We start from the raw sequence: 23,595 nt of genomic DNA, 5'->3' as shown, positions 1-23,595 counted from the left end.
CCATCTCATCTTTCAGCAAGCATCAGAGGGCTAAAAGTGTTTTTGTTGAAAGTAAACTCATGTGTGGTGTGGCTCAGGTTCTATTTACTTACCTCAGTCAAGTGAGAAAGGGTTCAGTCCACACCTTAACCAAACTTGTTTTTGTAGCACCCCATGACTCAAAGGCCTCCTTAAAACTGTCAAAACAAAATTAATTTTAATTTACTGGGGTTGGGGGGCCCGGGTAAGACTTAAAAGACACACTGGGGGGTCAAGCAGAAGGTGTCTGAAAGTCAAATGAGAATCAAAGGGCTCCACAGTCACCAGTAAAGGAGAGCCTTGACTAACTGCACTGCTGTGTGAGGGAAGAAATAGTAGTTGGGACTGAAACATCGCTGGCTGGAAAAGCAGGGCTGTGTTCCTCTCACCCAGAAATGCCTAAACTACCAGCGTTTGGAATCTGTTTGCTAATCTCTCAAGGGAACATGCCCCAAAGTTCATAATTTAATAAGTGTCAAAAGCAATAGCTTTGAGGTGGGGTCAAAAGTGGAAGAGGCATTTCTGAACATTGGTTTCATTTGCAGTTCAAAGTGAGCTAAATTTCCTTAAAATACCTCAAAACCCCTCGCTCTTCCACTTGAGATCCTGTTTCCCTGCCTGTTTCTCTCTCTCTCAGCATCCTTGATGCTGGGTGACCTTCCTCTCACTGTCTGAAGGAGCTGTCTCTCCCTGCAGCCCACCCTCCCGCTGTGTGTTCTCAGTGATATGAAGGAGCTGGGGACCCTTCAGTCTGGTTCCGAAGTCAAATGTTAAATTTGCAGGAATTCCAGTAGCTGACCACTCTGTGCATCGATGGCTTCAAATTGGTCATGGTGGGGGGCAGGGCACAACACTGGAATCCACAAATGATATGTATCAGTTTTATTTTTAAGAACAGAATGTTAAATAGTTGCTTGCACACCATGGAGAACATTATTCCAACTTCTCCATTCAGAAATTGTTCTCTTAAATCTCCATATGGGCTTTCCGGACCATCTACCTTCTTTCTCAGTCCTAGCCTTACATTTACCAGTTTCTCTCTTTTTTCTGCTAAATCATTGTTTTTCTTGGTTTGTTTGTTTGTTTATTTGTTTGTTTTGAGACAGACTCCTGCTATGTAGCTCAGTAGTCCAGGATGGTCTCAAATTTCCAATTCTCCACACCAGTCTCCTCAATGCTTAGATTTTCAGGTTTTCAGTCTTTCTCTTTCTCTCTCTCTCTCTCTCTCTCTCTCTCTCTCTCTCTCTCTCTCTCTTTTCTGCTAAATCCTTATTTTCCTTGGTTTGTTCCTTTGCATGTTTATTTGTTTTAAGACAGATTCCTGCTGTGTAGCTCAATAGTCCAGGATGGTCTCAAACTTCCAATTCTCCCTTGGCAGTCTCCTGAGTGCTTAGATGTACAGGCACACATTATTTAAATGTTTTAAATAGAATATTCATGAAGGCAGTGATGGAGAATTTGCATAATCATCATTTTTTAAACTGTATTTTTAGAGATAAGCATCAGATAATTATTGGCGATGAAAATCACCTAACGCTTATAATAAATGCACGCAATGAAGGAGAAGGGGCCTACGAAGCTGAGCTCGTCGTTACGATCCCGGAAGAAGCCGATTACGTCGGGATCGAGCGCAACAACAAGGTAAGGCTGGAATCCGAGTAAATGTCAAGTCTGAAACAGGCTGGGTCTTTCCTCTTAAAAGATCAGAATGGTGCCTTCCTTTGTCAGCTCATAATAGCAACGAGCCAGGAAGAAGGTGGACTATGGAATATTAAAGTCGCTCTCTGCCACAGTACAAAGATAAGTTGGCCAAAGACTGGGAGCTGAAGCGAGGCAGAGAAAAGAGCAGCCAAAGAGGCAGATGACTCATTTCTCAGGCTAACCCCCTCTCCTCATTGCCTTTGTAAACCCTGGTTTGAGTTCCTCTAAGTTCCAAGCAGATCGAAGGAGGTCTGGTTTTTATTACTAGTGATGGAAGAACAGCCAACCAGTCCTGCTGAGCCCTGATAACAGCCTGGACAGGAACTGCAAAGGAAACAAATTCATTTGTCTTTCTTCTTTGTCTGAATTTTTGGAACTAAGACCAGAGAAGAGCCTGTTTCTTCCTGGTGTGCCACTGTTCAATGTCCCTGTTTATTGAAAAGGTACCAGTGTTATTTATGACCTTCTGGATCATTACCAGAACAAGATTCTTCCCACTCAGCGTGTCCTGGGAACCTGTCCTATTGTTTTGTCAATAAAAAAACAACAACAAAAATCATTCTAAATAGGCCAGTTATGCCAGCAGCCAGGAGGCTTGGGCAAATGGATCCATGATTTGAAGACCTCCCTGTGCTACAAATCAAACCCAAGAAAAAGACTGGGACAAATAAGCAAGCAAACCAAACCATCATTGTAAACGCCTGATAGACTGACAGTCCCGGCATTTCAGAGTATTCGGGATGTTCAATTAAGGGCAGAAACGAAGGTTTGCATTCTTTCACAGGCATAAAGATAACACAGGCACTCAATAAACACTTGCGGATGGATTTACTTAGCTAAAATTTATTATGTGTCTACCACTGTCTCAAGACCACATGTTCTAAGGGACTTCCACAGTCTAATGACTGAACTATGTCATGGAAAGTGATCTGTCCCATGTGATGCTGTCACTGCATGAGCCTTTAAAAACATGTAGACAGAGCCTGGTGTGGAGATGTATCCTTACAATCCTAGCAGTTGATCACAAATTCAAGGCCAGCCTGTACATAGAGGACCCTGGAGGGGGGGGGAGAGGGAGGGAAGGAGAGAGAGAGAGAGAGAGAGAGAGAGAGAGAGAGAGAGAGAGAGAGAGAGAGAGAGAGAGAGAGAATTGGGTGAGGAAGAAAGAAAGAGGAAAGACAGAATGGATAAATGAAAGAAGAAAAGGAGAAAGAAAAAAGGAAAAAAAAGTTAGGGGACAAAAATTTTTCTATTTCCATTTCTAGTCTCATAGATTCTCGTATTTTTTTAATTATTTTCTCAATTAAAAATAAAAAATAAAATGACCTACCTAATCAGCAACCAAGTATCTTTGACACTTAAAATCATTATGCATTTCTATTGAAGAAAGTGATTTAAAAATATCTGCACTCATCAGGTTGTGTCCCAAACATTTTACTGCCAATTACACCTTAGTAAAGCGATTTAAAATGATCATGCAGACATGTTCAAACCCATCCTCCTTGGTAGCAACAACAGTTAGAGGGAAAAAAAATCTTCCTGCTCTTCTTCGGTTGTCCTGGTATTTCCTTTCCTCCACTGCAAGCCTTAGCATCTGTTGATATTCTAATTTCTCCAAGGAATGACTGAAATCCTCCTCCATCTTCTCCTTCCTCCAGTAGTGACACTTCACACTTGTTCCTCTGTTGAAGTTATTTCAGTATCTAGAAACCAGAGGGTAGTGCAACTCATTCAATACATCCATGGTAGGCTTTTCAATTGAAAAATGCCACCTCATGATTAAACCCTCTGCAAGCAAGAGGAACGAAAGAGAAGGCTGAAGAGATGGCTCAGGTGCTAAGAGCACTAACTGCTCTTACATATCCTACCACCCCCCATGAGCAGCTCACAGACACTGTAACTCCTCATGATCTGACAGTCTCTTCTGGCAGCCGCGTACATGGGAGAGCATAAGCTCGCCTACACACACACATACACACGCACTCAAGAACACATACACTCACAGACAGACACATGCACATGCACACAACTAAAATTACATCTATTCAAAGAGAGAAGAAAAATGTCACCTACAAATGCTTACATGCAAATGATACATAAACAAATATAAACATGTAACTTAAATGTGTTATTTAAAAAAAAAAAAAAAAAAACATTTCTGGGCCTCCCTTGTATTTTCACTTTCATCCAGTTTGCTGTTCACTTGGCTGCAAAAAAAAAAAAAAAAACAAAAACAAAACCACCAGAGAGGCTTATCACTCTATCTTTGACTATAAACATTGTAACGGGCATTATTCATAATGTCATTTTAACACTAAACTACCCTTTTTAAAAATTCTTTGTCAATGTCCCTTAGGTAGAGACTTTACTGGATCTTTACATTTTTCAGGAATAAACTGCATTTGTGTTTTAAGTTGTTTGAAGTTTCTGGACTTAAAAATCAAAACTCAGTATAAGAAACTTTATCATATCAAAGGTTTGTCTCATGAAGAAATATAGTATTATCTGATGATAAGTTTTGGTGTTCTCTCTTGGGAAACTTTCATCTTCTAGAAAAATGAAATTGAAATGTCTATGCTATTACAGTTACATATATAATCAAACCTACCACTTTAACTAGTATATGTGGCGTGTGTGTGTGTGTTTATGCATGTGTGCATATGTGTGGACATGAACTCACCCATATACAGATGCATGGTGTATGTGTCAGGTGTATTATATGCTGGTATGTCCGGAGGCTAGAGGTTGCTATCAGAATACCTTTTTCAGGATACACTTCCTCACTCTTTAATTGTTTTTGGCAGTCTCTGTCATGAAACTTGCATCTAGCTCTGTTAACTAGACGAAAACTAGCCTGAGTCCCTGGAGTCCACCTATCTTCAGCCCACTCCACCTCCACCCCCAGTAAAGGCATTTGCCACCATTCTTCAACTTTATGCAGATGTTGGGAATCCAATCTCAGCTCATCTGTGCAGTAAGCACCTTAATGCACCAAGCCATCTCCCTAGCCCCGTTTAGATTATCAGTAACACACACACACACACACACACACACACACACACACAGTTGTATAACCACCACTAACATCCAACTACAGAACTCATTTTCCCAAGATGAAGCTCTATGTCCATTGAAAAACTAATTCTCTATTTCTTCTCCTCTCCATTAGAAGTCTTCCTTCTATCCATCTGTGAATTTAACTCTTCTAGATAGATACTTTGTTTACATCCCGACTCAAATCTCCCCCAATCACCTTACCTTTGCCAATCTTCATAGCTAGACTTCTCTCTCCTACATCCACATGGCTCTCCCCTGCATTTTCTGTCTCAGAGAGTAATACCTGTATCTACCTGATGTCTACAGCTTCAAACCAACCAGAAGTCTGTCTGATCCTTATCCTTCACTCCATGTACTAAAATTGCTGCTGCCTTCCTCCAGGCTGACACGACTTATAACAGAATATTACCTGTCTCCTCTCCCATCTCCCCATCCTCCCTCCAACCTCCTCTCCCATCTCCCCATCTCCCCATCATCTCCCCATCATCTCCCCATCATCTCCCCATCATCTCCCCATCTCCCCATCTCCCCATCTCCCCATCTCCCCATCTCCCCATCTCCCCATCTCCCCATCTCCCCATCTCCCCATCTCCCCATCTCCCCATCTCCCCATCTCCCCCTCCAGCCTATTTGCTGCACAGGGACCATCTTTCTAACAAGCAAGTCTGACTATGTTAGCATCTGGCTTAAAGCCTTCAGTAGTTTTCTGGGTCAGACTCAAATCCTTCAGAGGGTTCACTCTTCATGCTCTTTCTTCTTCTTGTGTTATCAGCATCTCTTTCACACACACACACACACACACACACACACACACACACACACACACTCCAAATTCCAGGTGGTGTGATTTTCTGTTCTATTCCCCATCACGCTCTTCCCCCAGACACACTAGTTCTAAAACTTCACCCTCTTCAGAGACCTGACTCCTTCCTATTTATCCTTCAGGTCTTCATACTAATTAAGACCTACTAACAACTGCAGTGGTTAATAAAGAAGACAACCAGCACTTACTGTGATGGTCTGGGTACTGCTCTGAGCTTTTGCATGCATTGAATTTATATGACCATGATAATGACCTTACAGAGAAGAATCAAATTTGTCCTAGGTTTCATAGATAAGGAGACAGCACTGTGCTTCAATTACATAGTTGTTGTATTGCAGAACCAAGACTCAGGTCTCAGCTGTTTTGAACCACCAATAAGCCCTGTCCCCATCAGCTCAGATGCTACCTTCTCCAAGATGTCCTCATTGCATAAATATGCATGCATATCTTCCTTAAATCCTACTTTCTAATTTAAAAAAACCACCAAACTCTTCTGTAATTATGTTTCCATTGCTTGCTACAAATCACTGGTAGAATTGTTACAATGATTGGAAATTCAGTAAGGACTTGGGAGTCTTGTTTACCTGATTGGTAGCAGGCCCAAGATAAATATTTTCAGTGACTGAATAAAGAGTGAATAGTATTCTAAAAGCTATAAATGGATTAGTACAAAAATGTCCCTGGAACCACTGAGAAAAATAATGTAGAAATGTCTAGAAAAACAATTGGTCTCTTTTTGGTTTTTTCATCAGAGAGAGGAAATAAAGACTAAACAAAGAAAAGAGGGTGGAGGTGATGTGGGAGGGAAAATGTTTCAGTTGATATCAACGGGCTTGTTGAAAGCTGGGAAAATGTACCCGTGGGAGCTGGCAAGATGGTTCAGCAGGTTAAGAACATGTATTGCTCTTGCTGAGGACCTGGGTTCAGTTCCCATCACTGACATATTAGCTCAAAACTCTCCATAAATCCAATTCCTTCTTCTGGCCTCTTTGGGCACTAAGCATGCAGGACATATACATACCTACAGGCAAAATACTCAGAACACATAAAATGATTTTTATTTTTAAAATAAAATGTTTTAAGGAGCTTGTCAAATTTATTAACTGTAGAAACTAAATCTCTTAGTTACAGTCAAGGGGAACATGGATACTTGCAAAAGCTTTTAAATTTTAATTAATTTTAATTTTGTTTTGCCTTATGATTAATAATTTTGGGGTGAAACATCTCTATATGGTCGCTCCTAGTTGTGAGCTTTAAAAATGAATACCTGATACCTACCTTTGAGTAAAGAGATATTACTAGCTTTGGAAAGATGCTTTTTCACTCCTTCATGATGACTGGCATGTCTTCTGTAAGGTATTTGTAAAGAGCTTGTGCTAAATGGTACCTCCAAGTTTCTTGTGCGTGTGTGTGTGTGTGTGTGTGTGTGTGTGTGTGACATGCATGCCTGGGTAATACTCAGAGTGGGCATCTCCTTGTAGTATCCTCTTTAGGAGACAATGAGTGAGCTGTTTCAGCTCTTCTCTGCGCTTTGTGTAGACCCTGCTCCAGACACTGACACAGGACAGCTTCCAGTAGCCCTGCCCTCCTAAAGCTTACACACTCAAATGCATAGAGTATAGAATTCCTCATGAAGAGACTGGAGGGTTTGGTTTTGTTTTCCTTTGTTTTGGGGAAGGGTGCCTTGGGGGTGGCTGTGTCCCTAAAGTAAAAGGGAACAGAGAAACATTTCTAAAGCTTTCACTTGAAAACCTGATACTGTTTCCTTAGGTAAAAATCCCAGAAACACTAACAGATGAACAAAGTACCATCTCGGTAGAAAGCTTCATCTACTTAATTCCCAGAAGTCACCCAAAGGAGGCTCCATTATGAAAGCCATCCATGCAGCTTTCATATCTTAGGGGATGAAGGTGGCAGCCTACAGTTTGGTGGTATATAGTGAAATGGCAGAATCTGTAAGAAGTTCTCACCAAGTACAGCATTGGGTTTTGAGAGATGGGAAAAGAGTTGGAGTGGAAAGTGAAGAGTGGATTTCCAGACCATGGCTTTAGCACAGACGAAGGTGAGCTGGGAGGGGCAAAAGGCTGAAAAGAGAAGGCTTAAGAGTTACCCAGCAAAGGACAAGAACCTCTTCAAACTAAACTTTTCACAAATTTCAAACTAGATAGGAAGTTATAGGAAGGACATAGAAAGAACCAGTTAAACATAAATCTAAAATATTAGTCAGAGAACCTGGTGTGGTACAATACAGTTGGACCATTAAATCGATGTGTATAGATATGGAAATTCCTCAGTGAGACCTGAGGCATTGGTGGTTTCGTGCCTGAAACTCCAAACCCTGGGATCCAACACCCTCTTCGGGCCTTTAAACTCAAACATGCACGCATGTGCGCGCACGCACACACACACATACACACACACTCATACACACATACACACACAAACCATAGTTTTTCAAGAAATAAAATACCACAATAAATTGGTATTTATTATTCTTTGGTATGCTAACCTAAGAGGTTTATTTTTTTAATCACATCTTAAATATTTGAAAGATTGAACACATTTGATAGAATCTTCCTAAAATTCTTTTGATGTGCAGAAATTTGGGTTTAAGGCAGTTTTGCTATATCTGGCCAGGGAGACATAATAACCGCATGCATCCTGTTGCTTCGCTCCTGTGGTATTAACGTAAGGGCTAAATCTGTTTGCTCTTACTTGACCGCTTTTTGATCTTAATGTTCTGACTTTAACATTAAGGTTTAGTCAAAGTACAAAATGTTCACATAAATCCCGTTTGAGTCTCTTATTCCGCAACAAAACACAGTGTTCACACAACTTTTCTTAAAGTTTAACTTGTCCCGTGTTTTATTCTTGAGTCAATGGTATCGGATTAACTTTGTGCGGTGTGACCCACGCAGGTGTTTGAAATCAAGGGGAGCGCTCAGGCCTCCCACACTGCCCGCCACAGGTTGTAACTCATCCTGCCCCTGACCTCCACAACTGTGTTCTTTCCTCCTCCTTTCTCCGTTGCAGGGACTGAGGCCCGTGAGTTGTGAATACAAGATGGAAAATGTGACCAGGATGGTGGTGTGTGACCTTGGGAACCCGATGGTGACTGGAACAAATGTAAGAGAGTGCCGGCAGTCCTCACTGATCTCGGGCTAATTGGATTTTACAGAGGACTAGTGGAAAACTCCCCAATTAGCACTCAGCAAACAGCAGCTAAAGCAGATTGGGCAGGAAATTGCTGGCATGGAGGGATTTAGCATTTTAACCTACATGAGGTGATAATGGCGGGTCAGATACACAAGAGATCTCGGCTTTCACACACTGTCTCTGTAGACTGCACGTTACAGCTTAAGATCACAGAAAGGCAATGGCAACATTTGCACCTCGGGATTTTGCCTTTTATTCTTTTCTTCTAATTCTAGTGGAGATTTTTAAACTACAATGCTAAGTTTAAAAAACTTTAAAATAAGCTACTTAGGAGGGCTAAGGATGTTGCTCCCTCAGTGGAATGCCTACCCAGTGCACACAGAGCTCTGGAGTTTGATCCCCAGTACTGAGTAAGCCAACTGACCAGGAGTGGGGTCACATGCCTGGAATGCTAGCACTCAAGAGCAGGCAGAGAGAGGAGAATTTATTTGGGATCATCCCCAAGCTACAGTGAGTTCAAGGCCAGCCTGTGCTGTATGACGCTCGGTCCAAAGTTGGGGAGGGGTAATTTTAAAATAGATTAGCAAAGAAGACTCTTTTCCGGTATGCCTTCCATATAAATATGACAGTGTTTTATGTGTGAAATAGTCACAGTCTGGTTTGTGAATGATCTTTACTAGGTCTAGCTTTGAAAAAGAGCTCGAGACAGACTGCAGCAGTAAGAGTGTTCAGCTTGCTTCCAGAGGATTAGAGTTCAGTTGTCAGCACCTATGTTGAATAACCCACAACCAACGTATAATTCTAGCTCCAGAGGGTCCAACCCACTCTTCTGGTCTCCATGGCCTCCTTTGTCATCCACACACATGTGACATACACAGACACACACACAAACAAATCAACCAGTCACATTTTAAATAAAATATATTTGAAAAATAATACAAAGGATCATAGCAATGAAAGAAAAATAACGCCTATTAATGATTTCTCAACTCAGGATCGTTTACAGGCAGAAAAGCTACTTTATCCACCTACAGTTTGAGGATGGAAGAGCAACACCCCATAATAAATATAGTAGTAGCAACTTTGAGGTCAAGGAACAGATTCTAAAATCTGAAAAAGTTGCACAATTAAACCACAAGAAAGAGAACTTAACACAGTCCTCTACTTAAAATTAGGTGTTTCTCTTATCAGTGAAATTGCCTGTTTCAAAAGAACTTTGTGAAAATTTATGATTGCCTAGGTCTGTCTGAGAACATTTCCTAGCCAGCTCCAAACAGTGATGCCCCATGGCCATTCTTTAAAGGGCGCTCTGGGGTCATTGTAACTTATCCTGAGCATCCCTGAGGTCCAGAGTCTTACATTTCAAAGATGCTGATAAGTCTTCTAGCAAATAAATCTTTCATTCCAGTGTTTCACAAACTTAACTTAGTATCTGCATCACTTTCTTAAATAATATCTCTTCCCAACTTACACTTCAGGACGATGTGTACATCAAATAATAGTTTTTCCTGTTTACATTATTGCATTGCAGTGATCTTGGGTATTTAAAAATATGTGGCTAGCTGGAACACTATAAACTTACTTCTTGTATAAAAATATTAACAAACTTTATAAAACCATTTTCACGCACGTCAAATTCCAGTAACTGATTTCTGTTAGTTCCCATGGATCGAGTATCTTCTGTGTTCCAAGCCCAGCACCAGAGAGTAACCACTTTAATGCTGTCTTACTGCACTTCACCTAATTTTCTAGACAAGGACACTCTGGACTGGAAAAGTCAAACACATTGCCCGAAGTCACACAGATGATGAAAGGCAGAAACAGGATTCCAACCAGGCCTGACCACAAAGCCGGTGTTCTATCTGGTCTGCAATGCTGTGGGAAGAAGTTGAGGGAAACTGATGAGCAGCAGATGGGATGTTTACAGAGGAGATATGAAAGATAGGCTGAGCATCCCGCCCCCAGCATCCTCTTAGTTAGAAACTAGCAACCCCTCTTGCTAGTTTTCAAGGAAATAAATCCAACCACTTGACATGATACAAAGATATTTACCTAAAAGACAAGAAAAAAACAGATTTGAAAACAGGTTATCCGTGTCAGCATCTACAAACACAGTCACTCATTCTTGTTCAGTATTGAGTGTGTTAAATCTAGTCTGGAGACAGTCTAAAATCACCAATACCTGTCACTAAAGGTGGACTAAAAGCTGCCCGCCATTGTCATACTGAGAAAAGGGTGTAAATGGCAGAATAGTTTGAACCATGGAAGTGTTTATGTGAGAGGCCATCAATCCATTTCACCAGCAAATAATCCCGAGAAGGCAGGGAAGTAAATTGTTTAGATTCGTTTATCTCTAGGTCCCTAGTAGAAGAAACCTAATAGGGTTCTTATCTTGCCCTGTAATGCCCTCAAACACATCTAATTTTATTGCTTTCTGTTTTGTTATTAAACATGTTGATTCATTTGCGTCTTCATTATGTACTTTGAGAACACACTCTGGCCATGGAGTGGAGCAAATTACAGATGGAAATGTAGTCCAGTCCTGGCCTTTACAAAAGTACAAATAAATAAATCACCAGGAATATTTATCCTAGGCCTAAAATTTTCTAAAAAGTTTTCAAAAGTTAAAAAAAAAAAAAAAAGTGACTTTAATTTTAATGTAATCTTGTCAACTCAGTATTCAGAAGTCTGACTTCTAATTTTTAAAGGGGAAAGTTGTTTACATGTAGCTGCCATGGTGTTATAAAATAGTTATTATATGCTAATAAAGTTCATAACTTGCAGATTTCTCTAAAAAAAAATAACAAGACAAATAGGCCAAAAGCGTTTTAGTTAATATATATAATTTTAAAAAATACTTATTCTATTTTGTTTATGTGTGTGTGTATATATGTATGTATATATATATATATATATATATATATATATACACATATATATGAGAGAGTATATGCCCACATCTGTGGAACTGCCCCATGGACAAGAAGGAGCAACAAGGACTCTTAAACACTGAGCTATTATCCCTCCAGACCTGCTGTAACAATTACAAACAGGAACTTGTCACATCTTACTTTGTCATCACATTATATGGATTGTTCTGTAACCAGGACCAACTTCAGGTAGCCTTCATCACAATACAGGGGAATTTCCAGGAGAAACTGTCACACTGTGTATGGGGTCCTCCTATGAATACTTTTGTGTCCCATGTGTGTTGTTTTTTGCTTCTAGTTCTCTCTGGGCCTCCGATTTGCTGTTCCTCGTCTTGAGAAAACAAATATGAGCATTAACTTCGATCTTCAAATCAGAAGGTTAGACTCCTACACGCCGACTCTGTTAACATCACTCTCTCTCAAATGATGAGCTACATGGTGGCCGAGGGCCTGCACATTACAATTTCTCCTCAGATGAGAATCAAGAGTTTCACAGCCCCATTCTTCTTTATTATTCTCAATTATTTCAGCTTCTTTGGTATTGTGAACTTTGAAAGTGATTAAATAATATAGGTCAGGGTGTAAAATAGTCAGATTTTTATCTTGAACAGCTCCCCAGTCCTGCTGATTCACACTGACTTTCCCTCCTCTCCAGACACAGGGCTGTTGTGCTATGCTGTACAGGACTGTGCTACAGTATACCATAGACAGTAAAGTACTGGACCCACTCTAACCATATGCATTCAGCAACCAGTTGCTGGCTCCTTCCTGGGGCAAACTCTGAAAGAAAAAAAAAGTCTCGCAAGTGAAATCTATAATTTCCTAAATGTTCAGAAAGGACAGAGTCTAAGGATGGTCTGAGTGGTTTCTCTGTGGTAAGTCAAGGTGACATAGCCCTGTTTGAGGACCAGGTCATTCTCTTGCAACCTTAAGGCACGCAGACAGCTGCCCATGGGTGACTATTCAAATATCTGGCCATGACTTTGCCCTTTCCTTATCCATTCTGTTTGTTATTTTGTAGACAGAGCTATTTCATGAACAGAAAGACCCACAGAAAAATAAAGCATGCAGGCTGGGATTTCCCAGATATGGACTGCAGTGCAATGAATTTAATGGCTCTAGACTCATTAGAAGAAAAGAAAAATAAAATAGATATAAAGTTATACAATTAATATATAAAGTATATATTGTGGTATTATTGTGTTATATGTGAACTCTTCCTCATTGAGAAATACAAATCTGACTAATGAGACGCCCTGTCAAATGGACCTTTTTACTTTTATTTTTAGTCAAGCATTTGAAAGTCTTTTAAAAACATGAATATAGATGTCATACGGTACTTTCCATGATTATTTATATCTTGCCTAGTATATGGAACCCTTGTTGTAACATATGAATAGCTGTAAACTTGGTGTCTGTCACTTGGCTCTCAAATACTATGTAATTTACCTTAATATCTTATAAGATGAAGGAATATTAGAGTGTGATAGGTTTTATGATAATTACTCTGAGTGGCAGATTACTTTCTTACATCCATAAAAACTACATCTATATAAGGCTTAGAGAAACCTTAGGATAAGAATGGAACCGATTAAATCTAATGTGTTAGCAGTCCTTTCCCTATCCACACTTAAAGCCTGATCCAGCTTTCTAGGGAAAGAAGTCTTCTACCTGGCTCAGATGTTCATTTCTCCGAAATTGGCTCCTTCTTGGTTGTAAGTGGTTTTCTGGTGACTCTTAGAACTTTAAATTTTTGCCCATATTAATTCTGGGGTCTGATTCTCTTGTAATAATTCTTCATTCTATCCAAATATTATTAAACCAGTTTTTCACATCCACCAAAACATATATTCCCCCAAAGGTTCACAATTCTTCAATTTTTAAAATCCTGTGAGTGTGTATTAACAAGCTTAAAGAGAGGAAATCTTAAAGTGAAGGGTTTGATATCACCTTAGACAGAAGCCTGAAGCGTCTGTTTCTTCCCATCAATGTTGATGACATTGATCCTTCATGGGCATAAAACCTGTGTCACTTGGGAAAAGACACCTCTCATATAAAAACACATACCCCTCACCTAGGAGGACCACCTAGGACTAAGAAACAAAGCAAATACATTGCTTCCTTCTTGGGTTTTAGATAAGAGAACTGATGCAAACTGTTGCTTATCAAAGGGACAAGAGGTCCTATATAATGTCCTAAGTGGGCATCCCCAGATCCACCATGCAGACCATAGCCTAAACAATTAATTCACCAATGAAGGATTGAATCTGGTGGAATCAGAAATGGCCAAATGATCAACCTTCACCGTCTTCTAAAAACAAGTCATAATTTCTGCTCAAGACAATTGCAACTGCTTTTAAAATTATAAAAATGCAGAAAAAACCCTTGGACATTCATCAGAAATCAAATTCCCAAAAGTATTGGAGAAATAAAAGAATATGACAACAGCTGCACACAAAAATACTAAAGCATTTGAAAGGCGTTCATCTGTATGTTCTGCTGGCTAACTCCAGAGATGTAAGAACTTTCTGAGGTGGCCCTGCATTCAAGTTAAATGTGTTCCAACAAAAAATAAATTAAGCCAAATGCTCCCCAGCCTCTACTCCACCATGTACTGGTTACCACAATCCAGAGCAAATGCTTGTTTCTATATATTAAAGTCAGGAGATAGGTTGGCTTCGTCTATTAATACACTTAAAATATTTCCTGTTGCCAAATAAGGGCATTAAATGGTCTCTCAAAGCCCTAGATCCGAATGGGGGACTCTGTCTCCACCCTGAACAGCAGGACACAGTTACACACACACACACACACAGGCACCTTTGTAAACATCCTCGAAGTTGCTTTCTCAGCAAAGGTTAGATGACATGTTTGCATGTAGCTATGGTATTAGTGAAGGAAGATTCCTTCCAGGACAGAAGTCCAGGAAGCATCTGAGTTATATATCAAGCCAGATCCTTCCTTACCAGGAGACTTCATCAATACTGTGAGGCTAGAAAGCACCGGCATACTGTAAGGAAGCACTCATTAAGCAGTCGAGGACTGCTCTGTGTCAGCCATTGCTCTTACTGAATTTCAGAGGAGATGGCTCAACAGATGAAGCTACCTATTGCCAAGCCTGATGGTCCAGCTCAATTCCCCAGAACCTACATGGTTTTCCAGGAGAGAACCGGCTCCTACAGCGATTCTCTGACCTTCACCTGCGTGCTGTGGCACATGTACACTCGGACACACCCACACTAACCAAGAATAAATATATGTAATTAAAAAATCAAAACAGTCTCTCACAGCCTCAGGTTAAACTCAGGTTCAAAGACAATTTTCAATAAGCTGAATTTTTTGAACATTTTCTTTTAAAAGGGAAAATAAAGCACACGCCCCCAGATGTAGTAATAATGAAATCAGATGGTCAGAACTGGACTTTAAGCTTTGGAGTGGAAGTCCTTGTAGACTCCATTGCAAGCTTAATAAGGGTAAGTCCCCTGCAGGAAACAAGCCTGACTCCTGCCTGTTTACACCGATTACTAGTGTTTTCAGATGTTAAATTGTCTTATCAGTTAATACAAGCGACCAGGACTTTTCAAAGGCACTCCTGGTTGAAAAGCAGAATTTTATCCAATGTATTCCCAAGCCCAGTCTGGGAAAGCATCAGAAGAAGACTGGTGTGAGTCTATCCTGTTGCCATCTTCACAGTGAGAACTTGTCCAGTGAACCCAAGCAGTCCTCATGAGGACCACGGGGCAGCTTTCTGTCAAACCCAATTACAACCACCACCCATGGTGGCTGTCCCATCACCGAGTGGCTCTGAGGAAAGCATGGCGTGTGGGTAGTGGCTGTATTCAAGGCCCAGGCACTGCTTGAGCCTCTGGGAAGTTCTATTTAGTTTTCCTTACAGCCCCAACTGCTTAACATGTATACTTTTTACAAAGTTCAATTTTGTAGTTGATGAATTAATTATTTTGCTTGAGAGAAAAACAGCAAACAAATTTTTCTGTCACATTCAAAGAGGAATTATGAAACTCACATCCTCTCTGTCTTAAGACTCTTGAAGCATTTCATAAGCACTCACGTCTTCTGAACTGCCTGCTTATGCAATGCCCAGCTTTCTTGTGCCTTTCCATGCTGGGCTTCTAATACATTCCCTGTTCCTTGCCGTGGACAGCTGTAAGTATGTAATGACTGTAAACACTTATTTTATATATTAATATTAACACACACATTATATATATAATATAATAAAACACATTTTAAATTAGTATTAACTTAAGAAAGAAACCATAAGGAAGATAAAATTCTGATAAAACAACATATGGTGTGATGCGTTTTAGAGCCAAACCCAAAAGCTTTCTCAATTATATGCTGTCCTGGATCATGCGTGCCAGGTCTCCATTTTATTAGCATGGAAAATTTGGGCTTGACTGTGCTGTAATTTTCTATCTGAAGAGCACTGAGCATGATATGCCAAGAAGCAAAAGAATTTTTCTTAGGAAGAAGCTGGAACACAAACTCAATTCAGTGCCCTTTGGTTTAGTCTAACTAAAAAATGTTAGCTTTTTCCCATCTCTGATGTGCCTCCAAATGAAGCCCCTCTACCCAAGGGAGAGTTGATTGGTTCTCATAGATCTTAAGACTCTTTATCTCCCTGGACAAATGGTTATGATTATGTAGAATAAATCCCATGGTTTTTTTTTCCAAATGATAAAATTGGAAATGTGGTTCGCTCTTATGATGTACAGAATGTTAATGATTGTGAAAATGTATACTGAAATCATGTCATCATTGTGTTTCAGCTCCAACAAGGACAATCCTGACAGCAATTTCGAGAGTGTGCAAATCAACATCACTGCCGTCGCTCAGGTTGAAATCAGAGGGTAAGTAGTAAATCGTTAAATTTAGTGTTCATATGTAAGACTTAGGGAAGTACTAGGCAAAACTATATGCAAGATTCATGTTCAGTGAATTGACTGCTTTTCATCATTTTCTAATGAGTATTAGTCCATCAGCAATCAAAATAAACCTTGAATTAAGTCTAATACAAGATATCAAGAGGTCATTTAATTACCCAGACCAAGACTTTAGTAACCAAACCAGAAATACACTAATGAGAAACTATATAGATAGATGTTTGATAGATAGATAGATAGATAGATAGATAGATAGATAGATAGATGATAAATACATACAGAGATGCATGATAGATATATACATAACATATATACATACATACATACATAGAAATATAGATAGATACATACATACACAGATAAATACATAGATACATAAATAGATATAGATACATAGATGATAGATAAACTGATTGATAGATAGATAGATACATAGATACATAGATACATGCATACACAGATACATAGATTGATTTATAGATGATAGATAGATACATAGATACATAAATAGATGTATATACATACATACATACATCATACATAGATACATAAATATAGATAGATAGATGATAGATAGATAAACTGATAGATACATAGATACATGCATACACTGATAGATACATAGATTGATTTATAGATGATACATACATACATACATACACAGATAGATACATAGATACATAAATAGATAGATGTATATACATACATACATCATACATAGATACATAGATATATAGACAGACAGATGTATGATGGCCTGGAAGAAAAACCCTCACTTTCCCTACAGTTATTTTAACAGGATGGCCATTTAACTTTGCCCTGTGTCATGGTGAGTTTAATAAACTGCTAGCATAGATGTGAGGGCCAATGGCTCTGGATTCTATATCCCGTTCTTTCCATCCTACTCCTTATAAGTAAGGGCCAATAAAGGGGAGAGAGAAGGAAGAAGGTCAAGGGAAGTCTTTGAATTACTCCCAGATGAGAAACTTTGCCTGACAAAGAAGGAAAATAGACTCTCTAAGTTCTTACCTTACACAAGTGCATGTTTTATTGGTTTCGTTATTGTAATTCTGCTTTCTTCAGATAAATCACTTTGCTAAAAACATCAAGTAATATTTTAAACCAAATCATCCTTGGGCTCCAAAGTCCTGCCTGCCTTCCTTCCCCACAGGTCTGGACTGGTACTCACTCCTCCAGGATGGTCATTGTAGGTCTCGGCCTGCAGAGCCATTTCATTACGCTGACACCCTCCATGTACAAGTCAGGGGATTGTGGCTTAGGTGTTAAAGGCCACACACCTAGAAAACACTGAATGCTAAAATGTCAACACAGGCAATCTGTCTCCAGAGCTCGTCCCTGGAAATGGAGATCGTACCCTCCTGTGGATGAGTTTTAAACATTATTCTGTGACCTTACTGGTACATATTTCTATGGCTTTTGATCCACAAAAATGCTTTTGAGATTTGCCCATTTTAAGCAGAGAGAAGGAGAATTCTTACTTTAGTGAGTGATATCAAATTACTTTCCAAAAAATAATATCAGCTGTAGAGGTTCTCTGGTAGAATTTTTGGGGTCACTTATGTGTACTATTATGTATTCTTTACCAAATTCCACTCCAGAACTGGGTGGAAGTTTCCACTGTAATACATTATCAACTAGTTCTCGGAGTGGTCCAGTTTTAAATTCTAAGCCTGCTGGCTGGAAAGAGTGGTAGTGTGTAACTGAAGCCTTAACTTATAGTCTCCTAATTACCAAGTGACACTGAGGTCCTTTTACATTTTTTAATTTTATTCTTCCTATCAAGGGAAATTTCAGGTTCATTTTCATACTATACTATTTTATTTTATACTATTCAAACAACTGACTTTTCTTACTAACATGAAAATTTTAAAACACTTATCTTGCATGGAGTACTACAGAGCTCTGCTTGCAATTTTAAAACTCAGTTCTCCCCAGCATGTGGGATAAAAGTCAGATCATTAGGTACTTTGGCCTACTAGCTGCCTCAGGAATGCATTTATGACCATGAATGTAGACATTAGGTTATCAGTCAGACATGTACAGATCTTCTCACAGTTTATTGGGTGTCCATTTTGTTTCAAAAGTCAAGTTTGAGATATAATACATTATAAAATTCACACGTTTGAGAGCCCAGTTTGTAAATTTAGAATATAATGAGACCATTGAAAATCATGACTTATTTGGGCTCCTGTGTAGTCAGCCCTTGCCCCATACTCTGGCATCTGGGTCTGTTTGCTGTCGTGTTACTTTTGCCTTTCCCACGATGTCACAAAGGGAACTCATTCAGAATGAGGATTGCTTCTTCTTGTTCTTGAATACATCTCAGCAGTCTGTTTCCTGTTACAGCTGAGAAATATTTCATTGTATGAACACCCAATGAGTGAGTCATCCACCATTTGGTGACCATACAGGTTGTCTCCATTTTGTACCAATTAAGAAAAAAGTTGCTATTTGTATTCATACACAAATCTTTTTGGGAACATTTGTTTTCACAAATGAAGCTACTGAGTTATATGGTAACTGTATGCTTTTAAGAGTTTGCCCAGTTGTCTTGCAGAAAGCCTGAAAGGCCGAGCCCTGCCCTTTGTGTGCTCCCATTAGCAATGCAGGAGAGTCCCATGTGTCTTATCCCTGACAGCATGTCACACACACACACACACACACACACACACACACACACACACACACTAGTATAATAAATGTGGTTTTCAGAGTTAGTTTGCTTAATAATTGGTTATATTGCATCGCTTCCCAGGTCATTTACCACCAGTCTCGTCCTTTTTCATGAAGTATCTATTTCAGTCTTTCATCTACTCATTATGGAATTGTTTGTCTTGATACTGAGTTATAAAATTCCCCTACATGTCCTGGTAGAAAATCACAAAGTTCCTTCTCTGGCCCTGAAATAATTTCTTACACTGCATGGCATGGGGCTCTATGTTTTCTTAAGAATGTTGCTTAAAGAATGAAAATCTAGTAACAATTTTTTTTAACAGTTTGTGTTCTTTGTGTCTTGTCTGAGTAATAGTTGTCTCTCTGAAGGCAGAGCAAGTTTTGTCCTTTTCGTTCTCCAGTGTTAGGTTTTATGTTTAGGTTTACGACTTCTTTTACGTCAACTTTTGTCAGCTGGTGTGAGGTAAGGCCTGAGATGCATCTCCCTCATGAATATCCATTTCTTCTTGGTCTGTTCGTGGAAAAGCCCATCACCTCACCCCTTCCATTACTTAGCACCTTTTAAACTGATCATTTGTTCAAATGTGAGGGTCTAGTCTACTATATCACATGCATATTAATGTTAAAACCAATGAGTGTATACTCATGTTCTGGCCAGCACATAAGTTGTAGTGACATTTTATTGATTTCATATGTGTGTGTGTGTGTGTGTGTGTGTGTGTGTGTGTGTGTGTTGCCTATGAACAAAAATAGTTTTCCTCTTTCTTTCCAAACCATATACGCATAAATTTAGCCAACTACAAAATTAAGGATTCCCAAAAAGATTTTTGGTTTGGCAAATTGACACAACCTTGTCACCTGGGAAGAGGATCCCTTTACTGAAGAATTGCCACAATAAGATTAGTCTGTGGCCGTGTCTATGAATGGTTGACTGATGGTTGATGTTGGAGGTCCCAGTCTCCCTAGATACTCCTAGATTTTGGCACCATCCCTAGACAGGTGAGCTGGGCAGATCCCTGTGAGTTAGCGCCTAATATCATCCCTCTGTGGTTTCTGCTGGAGTTCCTGCCCTGAGTTCTCTCAGTGATAGACTGTTACCTGAAACAGTAGGCTGAAATAAACTCATTCCTTCCCAAAGGTGTTTTTGGTTGAAATATTTTATCACAGTGACAGGGAACAAACTAGAACAAGCACCATCATTTCTAACACCAGCTGCTTACAGATCTCATTGAAAGCTCTCACACTCAGAGAAATGAGTTACTGCTGGGGGAAGATCAGATTCAGGTCTTCAAAGTAAGAAGGCAAGGAGGAGGAGACTGGACAAGTGCCAAACACTGGCTTCTCCTTGTCCTGATCTGGACAGTAGGTCCTATTACTTCCCAGTATTGATGGGTAACAATGTGCAGAGTACCACCAGCCATGCCCTAAGCCTCAGGGATTGTTTTATTGGTCCTTTGTAGAGGAGCATTAATTGATTGACTGCCCACCCACCTAAGTGGTTTTCATCTCCAAGTTGACTGAAATGATATGGCCGACACTGGCATCTAAATTACACTGTTGAGCTTTCTGGTTTGGACAACCTCACAGTAAGCCTTCTTATTGGAATTTCTAGTGTGTCACAGAAGTTCAGACACACCTTGTCACTCTGGGCACCAATAAAATTATATCTTCAAAATTATCCTGCAGAAAATGATGACAAAAGCCAGACCTCTTCTTGGACAAAGTTGAATGTCCTTATTTTGTTTTTCTTCTCTTATAACAAAGACTAGGCTCACTAGTTCAAGACTGGATAGACACGGTACACGGAGACATCACGCAGTCTCGCGCATTTAGTCTGATGTTGACTTTACAGCTTTATGGCTGTTTCCTCTCAAGTTCTGTCAGTTCCCTTTTACATTTTCTTTGTCTTCTTTTCACTTGAAAATTGCTAAAACAAATGACTATGTATTGAGTTCTGTCAGATGCTTTTTTTTTCTATGCTTATGAAGATGATTACATGGTTATGTCTTCCTCTTCATGGGTCCATGAAACTGTAAAACTGATTAATTTTTGTTTCAAAAGTTTAAACTAAAATTGCTTTCTGGAGATACGCTATGATTGAACTTGCTAAAACTCTGCTGGTGACTTTCATACGTATGCTCATGAGAAGAAGTATTGGTCTATGGTTTTCTTACAGGATCTTTTTTCTTTCTTAAGTGTTAGAGTATATTAGATTCATTAACTATATTAGAAGCATTCCTCCATCCAAGTGTTCCTAACTACCGAGTATCTCCCCAGCCTCAGCACCTGCACATGCATTTTTTTCATCCCAACAAGATTTATCCAGACTCTTACTTCTACTTCTACAACCATGACCTTCAGGGTGTGCACTGTGCCTGCTGAAATGTGAACCTGACTGTCATCCCTACCACCAATCCTTGCCTCCCTCCTGCTGAGCATGCTCTCCAGCTTGGGTTTCCTGTCCTTGGCTCCCATTAGGAGTTCTCTGCTCCACCAGGGCAGGAAGTCTTGATTTTAGGGGAGCCCGGGTAGCTCTCATGACCCTCTCTTGACTTAGACTTATGCACAACCTCTGACTTCTTGCTGCTGTGCCTCTTAGGGCCAAAGCCATGCTCTTCCATTACTGCCTCATTCTGGGGAATGAACAGCAGGGTGGCTGCTCTACCAATACTTGGCCACACTTCTCTCTCTGTTTCTTTCTTTTTTTTTTTTTCATTCTTGTCTGTTCTGCTTTTCTGTACTGTTTTATTTTCATTCTGGGTTAGGTTCTCTCTCTCTCTCTCTCTCTCTCTCTCTCTCTCTCTCTCTCTCTCTCCCTCCCTCTCCTAGTTATATCTCAAAATTCTATCTTCAATGTTTTTTCCTTGTAGAAATATTAGTACCATATATATATATATATATATATATTTTTAACTAATGACTTTATTAAGGTCTTGGGAGATGGCTCAGTTACTAAAATGTTTTCAGTGTGAGCATGATGACCTAAAATCCAATCCCTAGCTCCTGCTCTAGAAAGTATGACATCCAACACTGTAACCTTAGCACTGTGGTGGTAAAAGCAAGAGGGTCGCTGGGGCTTGTGGGCCAGTCAGTCTTTTCCAATAGGTGAGCTCCAGTGTCACTCAGAGACATTTCTCAAAAACTACACTGGAGAAGAACACCAACATTCCCAATGGAATCCACATACATATGCACACACAAGGAATACATACACTAGCATGCACCACACATACACACACACAGGAACACATATGCAAGCATGCACCACACATACAGACATACAGGAACACATACACAAACACACACATCTCTCTCTCTCTCTCTCTCTCTCTCTCTCTCTCTCTCTCTCTCTCTCTCTTTCTCTCTCTCTCCTCCCCTCCCCAACTGTTGCAATGTCGGGTTTCTAATTTGCTTTGTGATTTCTCCTCTGATCCATCTGACTCAAGGGAAGTGACTCATTTGGGGCCCAGGGATGTAGAGTTAAGAGTTGGTGCTGTTTTATTTTGTTTTCATTTCATTCCCTTGCATCTTTCTCAAAGAAAAGAGCTACTTCTTTAAGATCTTAGGGTATACAGTATAGCATTAACTTTTACTGTCTTCTCTGTATTTTCAACAACGCCACAGTATTCATGAGCCCCATCTCATGCCTCTGCTTATCTTACACCATTGAGGTTCTTTGTTTATCGGAGTTGGGTTTGATGTGCTTTTATTGGTTTTTCTCAGGGCTGAGGATTGAACCTAGGACCTCGGCCATGTTAAGTAATGCTCTGCCATACAGCTATCTCCTTAAAATTTGTTTGTTTATTTACTTTTGAGGCGGAATTCACTACATTTCCAAGGTGGCCCTTGAACTCACTCTATAACCCATATCAATCTCATTCTGTAAGCTTTGAACTTCCAATCCTGCTGCCTCGCTCTCTTGATCAGCTGGTTACAGGCCCGTGAGTAGCTGGGATTATAGATCTGTGCCACCAAATGCCCTGTAGTTTATTTTAGTTTTGCTAACCAGAAATTATAGGAACCAAGCCGAGCATGGTAGTACACGCTTTAATTTCAGCACTCAGAAGGCAGAGGGATCTCTGAGTTCATGGCCAGTTTGATCTGTAGAGCATGTTTCAGGACAACCAGACCCATGCAGAGAAGTCTTGTCTCATAAAACCAATAATAATAATAAATAGTAATATAATAATAATAAATAGTAATATAATAATAATGATAATAATAAATAGCAACAACAATATATGAGCTGTGTTGTAATTGTACATTTAAATTGTTCTGTAAATGAATATAAATTGGGGGAAAGTTTACCGTA

The 23,595-nt window shown here is 39.7% G+C and overlaps 1 protein-coding gene across 2 annotated transcripts in view; it reads left to right on the top strand.

Moving 5' to 3' along the window:
- Itga8 (integrin subunit alpha 8) overlaps nucleotides 1-23,595 on the top strand; it is a 176,138-nt gene that overhangs the window by 102,113 nt on the left and 50,430 nt on the right. For both annotated transcript variants that reach the window (XM_034510971.2, XM_076939497.1), the window contains exons 20-23: nucleotides 1,512-1,659; nucleotides 8,633-8,725; nucleotides 11,984-12,063; nucleotides 16,476-16,556. In XM_034510971.2, coding sequence (XP_034366862.1) covers nucleotides 1,512-1,659; nucleotides 8,633-8,725; nucleotides 11,984-12,063; nucleotides 16,476-16,556 — 402 coding nt within the window. The remainder of the gene's footprint in view (nucleotides 1-1,511; nucleotides 1,660-8,632; nucleotides 8,726-11,983; nucleotides 12,064-16,475; nucleotides 16,557-23,595) is intronic.

Source organism: Arvicanthis niloticus, chromosome 8 (genome assembly GCF_011762505.2).
Source record: "Arvicanthis niloticus isolate mArvNil1 chromosome 8, mArvNil1.pat.X, whole genome shotgun sequence".
NCBI lineage: Eukaryota > Metazoa > Chordata > Mammalia > Rodentia > Muridae > Arvicanthis > Arvicanthis niloticus.
The sequence above is the reverse complement of the archived record's forward strand: the minus strand, read 5'-3'. Positions and strand labels throughout refer to the sequence as shown.